The 8,565-nt window shown below is 37.8% G+C and overlaps 1 protein-coding gene and 1 long non-coding RNA gene across 2 annotated transcripts; both read left to right on the top strand.

Annotated features, from left to right (window-relative positions):
• Positions 1 to 498: 498 nt before the first annotated feature.
• On the top strand, positions 499 to 1,119 carry LOC145626355 (uncharacterized). Its single transcript, XR_014110993.1, has 2 exons — positions 499 to 642; positions 737 to 1,119. It is a non-coding gene; the product is annotated as an uncharacterized LOC145626355 (long non-coding RNA).
• Positions 1,120 to 5,059: 3,940 nt separating this feature from the next.
• On the top strand, positions 5,060 to 7,455 carry LOC145627235 (uncharacterized). Its single transcript, XM_081679625.1, has 4 exons — positions 5,060 to 5,266; positions 5,373 to 5,872; positions 6,238 to 6,989; positions 7,046 to 7,455. The coding sequence occupies exons 1-4, from the start codon at positions 5,060 to 5,062 to the stop codon at positions 7,453 to 7,455; spliced, it is 1,869 nt and encodes a 622-aa protein (XP_081535751.1).
• Positions 7,456 to 8,565: the final 1,110 nt, after the last annotated feature.

The raw sequence follows: 8,565 nt of genomic DNA, 5'->3' as shown, positions 1-8,565 counted from the left end.
TATTCAACCATCACAAGTTAGACTTTAAGTGTGTGAGCTGGTGAGGTATCAACTAAGGGCTCGTTTAGTTCAGCTCCAATCAATTCAGTTCAGTTCAGCTTTTAGTTTCCTTTTTTCATAAAATATTCATTTCAGCTCATTTCAGTTCCAATCAGTTTAGTTCAGTAAATGTGAATAGACCCTAAAGTAGCTCATGGTTTCACCATAATCAAATTGCAGTTTAGGGCCAATTTTGATAGCTAAAGGTTCATTTGGCTATAACCGTGGTTATTTTATTTTTTCAAAATCATATTATACATAATACATGTTATAAAATAAATCAAAAATTCCCCTTTAAAAAAAATATAAATAAATAAATAAATAAAAAATTAGTCAAAATTATTAAATTCTTGATGATTTTAAAATGTCTGTATCCTAACCATTGTAAAAACCCGAACCCAAAATAACTCGACACGAAACCGAGTCAACCAAGGGTGGTGATGTAGCATTGTAGCCTAGTAAGCCGAGACAACTGAAACCTACATGCTACACCATTGCTAAAAATTACCCAGAACTCTCGAAGAAAAGAAAGAAAGAAAATGTGGAAAGACAAGCCTACTGGAATTAAGATCCTCTGGATATGGACCATCGGAACTGCTGCCAGTACTCTTTCTCTCTCCTCCCTTTCCTTCCTCATTTCTTCTTCTTATTACCAAGCATTTCCACTGATTTTCGTTTTCTCTCTCTTCCATTGCAGTTCTTCTTACTGGCGTTTCCAGAACCAGGATGCGGGACATGGAGAAGCTTTTGAATGAGCCACGACAACAGCAGCAAGGGATCTCTTCCGTTGATCATGTTTTGGTAGATGGTTCTTCACCCTCTGATGATAATATCATTAGGGAAGATAAATTATAACTTTATAAGGAAATCATCCCCTTTTTCAATTAAATTTGCAATTTTGTTTTATGGGTTTTGTTTGTTTTTAGTTGAATTTTAATAATGATTCTGGGAATTTTAATGAGGTTGTGCTGCATTGTTGCAGGAAAATTTGGTGTGGTTTTTTTGTAATGCATGCCAAGTGTTTGACAAAATGTTTCAATGAAAAAATAGAAATAGCACAGTTTGTGTTATTGTGATGATTTTTCTGCTCTTGTTTGGGCTTACTATTTTGCTTGTGCTGTTTTTGATTTTGACTACTGCCATGAACTTTGCTACCTATGTCCATTACATTTCCCTTACTCAATTTTACTATATGCTTCTCAATTTAGCTGCTTTCTAGTTGTATTAGTCAAGTCTTTTTTCTGCAACATTGGGGCTAAGGGACTCGATTCCAATTCTTTTTACGAACCTCCACTGATAACAAGAACTAATGCTTTGTTATTTTTCTACATCGGCCTAAATGAAGATCAGGACGGTTGAGAGTCAACTTTAGGAAATCAGCTCATTGTATCAATCCTCTTTTACTTAAAGCGTAGTAAGAGTCTTAAGGCGTGCTTAGTAATCTGGTTTTTGGCCTGGATGAATGAAATGGCTTGTTATAGTGTTAGTGGAACAAGAGCGTAAACAAGACAATAAGACTAAGAACCCTTTCGACAGGAAGAGTTGCACAACAAATCTTTAGTGAAATGATATGTGGTAACCATTTGGAAATAGCTTTTCTGATACTTTGTATTAGTTAGTGGTATGATTGTGTAAATCTGGACCTCTATAGGAGGATGTATACTTAGGTGGAGTAGGTGCTTGTCAACTTGTCGTTTTATATGAGTTGGATTTTCAATTGGGTGAATCCATTGCAAACATTTTCTTCATTTTCCTTGACCAAATCACCAGCTTAGGACTAAGAAGAAACATAAGAAAGCAATCTTGCAAGAAATCTTTATGAGTGCTTTTAACTCATTCTGAGTTGAGCTATGGGATCTTCATTCTCCTTGACTGAATCAGCAGCATAGGACTAAGAAGAAACATAAAAAGGCAATCTTGCAAGAAATCTTTGAGTGCTCTTATGTCATTATTCACGAAATCATGAGTTGGGCTTTGGAATTTTCTTCATTCTCCTTGACCGAATTACCAGCATAGGACTAAGAAGAAGCATAAGAAGGGAATCTTGCAAGAAATCTTTGTGAGTGCTCTTTTGTCACAAATCATGAGTTGCCGAGTTGGGCTATGGGGATTTTGCTATTTTGGATATGACAAGTTACTTAATACAATTGCTCTAATTTGTTGATTGCTTACTATGAAAGTGTGCATATGTTGCATGGAGGAATCACATATGCTTTGTAGTAAACTGACAGAGTGTGGTAAAATGGAGCACAAGAATGTTAGTGGTCACAACATTCATGAGTACCTGTCAGGGTTATCACCATATTCTAGACAATGTTGTGCGGTTCTCTGGATGCCCTAGATCTACATCTAATGAGAATTGAGATGTATTTTTCTGCCAGAATGATGGCTGATATTTGAGAAGTATGATCTCTAGACTTCGGTACTTTGAAGGATTCTAGCTGTTGTGCTTTAGGTGGTGATAATTTTGATTTCTCTTGTCTGGGAGGTTACAGGGAGAAGTAAATACTTTCTGAAGTTAAAAAGTCCATAGGGCAATCTGAAATGTATATTACCCTGTGAGATGCTTGAAGTTGTTGAAATACATGAGGAAGTGAGGATCTTGTCGATGTTTACTGCTCTTAGAACTTAGCAAATGTACTAAATTTTATGCTCATTGAAGATTTTAATGGACTTCTCATAGTTCTCAACTGCTAGGGAGAACTGGAGAAGTATTTCATTTGTTACTGTCGTTTTTACTATTTCCTTAGCCAATATGTGTATAAAATTTTATTTGCTATCAGCATGCCAGTCACTCAAGTCAGTAGAGGTGATACGAAGGTATGAATACAATAAATTAGACGGCTACTAGAAATTCTTCATGCTATGTTTTGCTTAGCACTTCCTGCGAATCGGTATTGTGATTCTGCTGAAATCCTGAATGATGCAATATTTCTGGTGCTGTCATCTCCACATTCTGGGCTGCTTGTCTCACTAGCTGGTAATTGTTAGTTGGGAGTTGTAAAAGGACACATGAACTTTCTCTAAGCAAGTGGTGCCTTTAAGACTTGCCCACTTAGTTGAAGCTAAGTAGATTTCTTGAAGTTTTTTTTATTTGTCTTGTCTCTGTCACTGTGTATGTGTTTGCATGAGCTTCACTTCCTGTGAATTGACATGTTTCTTTCTTGTACTTTTATTCTTAAGTTCTTTTTGAATTGTTCAACTTGGTGGATTGTACTGTGGTTCACAATTTGCCTTTGGAAATCCATATACAGATAATACTGATATATACATGTTCGATTTCAACTTATCGACATAAGGAAGTGTGAACTACAAATATTTCCTGAATTCAATTTTAACTCAGTAATAATTTTACTCTTTTTTTTTGGTTTGACCAATATACCTCTGAAATAAATACAGTAGTAAACTATAACTACATTACCTACATACATGAACCTTGATGTACAAGTAGAAAACTTGGCATCTCTAGTATGTTTAATGTTTTTTTTTTTTTTTTTTTTTTTTTTTTTTTTTTTTTTTTTTTAAATATATATTTTTTAATTTTTAAATTTTTATTGAAATTACTCTTTTATTGAAATTACTCTTTTGATCTCCTTTTCTCAAAATCATATTTGTGGGGCCTTTATTGATAGAAACGGGCTTAGTTGGAGGTTTGTTGGTATTTATGGCTCGCCGGAAACGGCCAACAAAGCTAAAACTTGGGATCTTGTGAGAGGTCTTTGTAATTCCCATGATGGTCCGATTCTTTTTGGAGGAGATTTCAATGAGATTTTATGTTATGATGAGAAGGAAGGGGGTGCGAGCTATGAGAGACGAGCTATGTATGATTTCCGCAATGTGTTAAGTGAGTGTAATTTGCATGATCTTGGCTGTGAAGGGCAATGGTTCACGTGGGAACGGGGCTTGACAGAACAAACTCTTGTAAGGGAAAGATTGGATCGATTTTGTTGCAATGAGGTGTGGCGCAATTTATACCCAGAAGCTGTTGTTGAAAATCTGGTCAGATTTAAGTCCGACCACTCTCCGATTTTATTAAAATTGGAGCGTGAGAAAAAGAAAAAAAGAAAGGGTGTGAAGACTTTAAAATTTGAGACAGCCTGGTTGTTGGATCCCTCGTGTGAAGTTGCTGTTAAAGAAGCGTGGTCGAGAGCTGCTGGTCTCTCTACTGAAGGCAGACTTGGTCTCACTTTGGAAGCGCTAAAAAAGTGGGGTGGGAAGAGGTTCTGTGATCTTAATAAGCAGATTGAGGAAACTGAGAAATCTCTCCATGAAGCCCAAGCTGGCGCTAGAACAGCTCACAATTTTGATCTTTGCGCAACCTTGGAGAAGAAACTGGATGCCTTGTTTGAGAAGCAAGAAGCCTATTGGTACTTAAGATCTCGAGCCTCTGAGATTAAGGACGGTGATCGTAACACGAAATATTTCCACCACGAAGCATCGCCAAGAAGAAGTCGGAATGAGATCAAGGGTCTTTTCGATGAAGTGGGGAAATGGCACTCTGATGAGGACGTGTTTGAAGACATTGTCCAGAAGTTCTACTCCAATCTTTTCTCATCTTCGGGTTCCTTCTACTGCTGATTGTAATCAGGTTCTTGAGGCTATTGTTCCCTGCATTTCTGCTGAAGATAATGACTGCTCCTTCGCCCCTTTGACAAAAAGGAAATTTATTCGGCAATTTGTGCTATGCACCCTTGTAAGTCTCCGGGTCCGGACGGGTTACATGCCATTTTCTATCAAAAATATTGGCATGTGGTGGGTAATGCAGTTTTCGAAAAGGTGAATAACATTTTGAGTGGAATTTTATCTCCGGAATCCATTAATAACACAAATATTGCTCTAATTCCGAAGATTAAAAATCCTACTTCTATTGCCGAATTTCGCCCCATTGCACTCTGTAATATTCTTTACAAAATTGTTTCGAAGGCTTTGGTGATGAGATTAAAAACAATTTTGCCAAATATTATCTCCGAAAATCAGAGTGCGTTTGTTCCGGTTGATAACGGATAATGCTCTTATTGCGATGGAATTGTTTCACACTATGAAGAAGAGAAGTAAGGGCCGCAAGGGGACCATTGCTATGAAGTTAGATATGAGCAAGGCATATGATAGAGTTGAGTGGACATTCCTTGATAAGTTACTGAAGAAGATGGGTTTTGCTGAGCAGTGGGTGAAGGTGGTCATGAATTGTGTAACCTCCGTCTCTTACTCCTTCATCATTAACAGGAACGTGTGTGGCAATGTGATCCCTTCCCGGGGACTTAGGCAAGGGGACCCTCTCTCGCCTTACCTTTTTATCATTATTGCTGATGCTTTCTCGGCTTTGGTAAAAAAAGGCCTCAGACCATAGGCTCGTTCATGGGGTTGGGGCTAGCAGGAGTGGGCCTAAGATTTCTCATCTTTTCTTTGCTGACGACAGTTTACTTTTTGCAAGAGCCAACCGAGTGGAATGCTCTAAGATAGTTGATATACTCAACATTTACGAAGCAGCTTCCGGACAGAAAATTAAATACGATAAGTCGGAGGTCTCTTTTAGCAAAGGTGTGTGTGTGTCGAAGCAAGAAGAGCTTATTCAGATATTGGGAATGCGTTTGGTTGACGAGCATGATAAGTATTTGGGAGTCCCTTCCATTCTGGGAAGATCGAAGAGAATTGTTTTTGCAGCACTTAAGGACAGAATCTGGAAGAAGCTTAATGGTTGGAAAGAGAAGCTACTCTCGAGAGCGGCCAAGGAAGTCCTTGTAAAGTCAGTCATTCAAGCAATCCCCTCGTATCTCATGGGAGTGTACAAAATTCCTAGTAGTGTTATTGATGAGATTAAATCGATGACGGCCAGGTTTTGGTGGGGTCACACCGATTTAAAAAGGAAGGTTCATTGGCTTAGTTGGGACCGAATGTGCCATCCTAAATGTCTTGGTGGGCTTGGTTTCCGAGACATGTCAATTTTTAATGAGGCACTCCTGGGAAAGCAGATTTGGAGGCTCATTTCCTCCCTGATTCTTTGCTTAGCCGAGTTATGAAGGGTAAATATTACCCCCATTCTGATGCTTTGAACGCCTCCTTGGGGCTTAATGGTAGCTATTGCTGGAGGAGTATCTAGAGTGCTCGAGCATTAGTCAAAGAGGGGCTGATTTGGAGGGTCGGGGATGGGTGCAAAATTGATGTGTATGATGATCCTTGGGTGGCTGATGATGATGGCAGATTTATTGTTTCGGACAGGAAAGATGGGATTAATTTGGTGCGTGATCTAATTGATGAAGATACTAAAGACTGGAATTATGAACTAATTGCTGAGAATTTTGTTGAGCGTGATGTTGCTTGCATTATGAAGATCCCCCTTAGTTGTCGTTCTCCAAATGATCAGATTACATGGGCCTTCTCGAATGATGGGGTTTACTCGGTCAAAACTGCTTATATGTTAGGAAAAAGATGCAATCTTGATGACTTTCACAAAGCGTGGGTGGTAATTTGGAGCCTTGACACGATTCCTAAAGTTAAGCAGTTTCTTTGGCGTGCCTGTTCGTCCTCTCTCCCTACTCGGAAGCTTTTACATTATAGACACATGAGTGAGGTTGACTCTTGCCCGTGGTGTACCTCAGAATGCGAATCCTTGGGGCATGTGCTCTCCTCTTGCAGTGCTGTCCGTGACTTGTGGCGTGAGCTTGACTGTGAGGATTTAATTCCCTCTGATATTAACTCTGATTTCAAAGAAACTCTTGTGAGCTGGCATGATACTCACTCGAAAAAGTGCCTCAAAGGGGTTGCATTACTCTGGTATATTTGGAGCAGGCGAAACGACAAAGTTTTCAATGGGAAAGATGTTCCTCATTTGGTGGTACGAGAAAGGGTGCTGAAATTGGTGGAGGATTGCTGCAAATATTTTGTCAAGATCTATGGGTCTATTGGGATGAAGAAGAGAAAGAGTCCTAAGATCTGGTCTCCCCCCCTGCTGAGTTTGTTAAAGTTAACTGTGATGCGTGCTTACGAGATGAAAATTGGGTTGGCCTAGGTGCTGTGGTGCGTAATGGAGAGGGTGAAGTGCTTTGTGCAGGTACTCGTCGCACTAGGGGATGCTGGCCTGTCGAGATTGCAGAATGTAAAGCGATTGTCTTCGGAATTAATCTTGCCCGCAGGTTTGGCTTCACCAAGATCATGGTTGAGTCTGATAGTCAGATTGTCATCAATAGACTCTCGAAGGCTTGCTCTTTCTTTTCTGATTTAGTTTCGATTTTAGATGATGTGATGTTCATTTGTAAAGACCTTGAATTTGTCACTTGGTCTCATATTCGTAGAGATGGCAATGCTGTGGCCCATCATCTAGCTAGGATAGTACCGTCTGATAGGGAGCAAGTGTGGGTAAATGTTTGTCCCCCTGCTATCGCCCCTTATGTACTCATGGATAAACTTTCTATCACTTAATATATGATACTACCAGCGCTTCTCAAAAAAAAAAAAAAAAAAAAAGCTAGGTTGCCTCAATTTTTATGTGGTTTGTCATTTTAAGCTTGTTTGATTAGTTTTTTTTTTTTTTTTTTTTTTTTTTTTTTTTTTTTTTTTTTTAAAAATTTTTTTTTAGTAAACATGGTCTCATCAATCTCTCTACTTTATTTTCTAACTTATATATAAATGACAAAAATATTTTTCAACTCAATACAACTCTTAATAAAACATTTCGTATAAGTTGAGCTATGAGGCAAACATTAGGAAATGTAGGGAGTATTTTCTAATACTATGTAAATCATGCGAAGTATAATTATAATATAATATGAAAAGTTATTGGAAATACAAAATACATGCACTCGCTCCATATGTAGTAATAGCTTTATCTATTTATTCACTCGCTCCATATGTAGTAATAGCTTTATCTATTTATTTATATACTTATTCACATTCATTGTAGTATGTAGAACACTATTCCATAAACCATACTTTTAAGTAGGAGAGATTAGATATAAGATGGAGTACGTAAGATGTTGTAAGCTACTTTAGCAAGAAGTTGGGTTTTCTGTATTTGATATAGCACCATGCCCACTAATTTAAACTAAGATTTAACTTATAACTTTTATTAGTACGAGTATTGTATTAAATTATCATAAAGTAATTACGATAGTTTTTCCATATATGAAAAAAAAAGAAAAAAAAAAAAACGCGAAAATACACGTGTAGCATGATAATCCCTTGAGAGGATTCCAGCTGCGTTTGGTAACCTGGATTATTGTCTAGGGATAACATAGTCACAGGTCGGCCAAGGTGGGGTGAAGAGAAAAGCCAAGATATTTCTAATATCTTGCATGCTTAATTAATTACTCCCTACATATTTTCCACTTGTCCATAACTCCATACTTTTATCACCGTACTACAACCATATTGAAGATTGAAGGGTGGGATGGCATTGATAATTATAGCTCATTAGAGGTTATCATGGTTGAGGTTAAGCGCGTTTTGTGTGCAACTAGTTATAATATTAATTAAGTGAGGGTCTGTTCTTATTGACTGAACCGAACTGAACTGAAATGAAATGAATATTTT

This window comes from Chenopodium album, chromosome 4 (genome assembly GCF_948465745.1).
Source record: "Chenopodium album chromosome 4, dcCheAlbu1.1, whole genome shotgun sequence".
Taxonomy (NCBI): domain Eukaryota; kingdom Viridiplantae; phylum Streptophyta; class Magnoliopsida; order Caryophyllales; family Amaranthaceae; genus Chenopodium; species Chenopodium album.
Note: the sequence above shows the minus strand (reverse complement) of the source record. Positions and strands in the feature narration are given on the sequence as shown.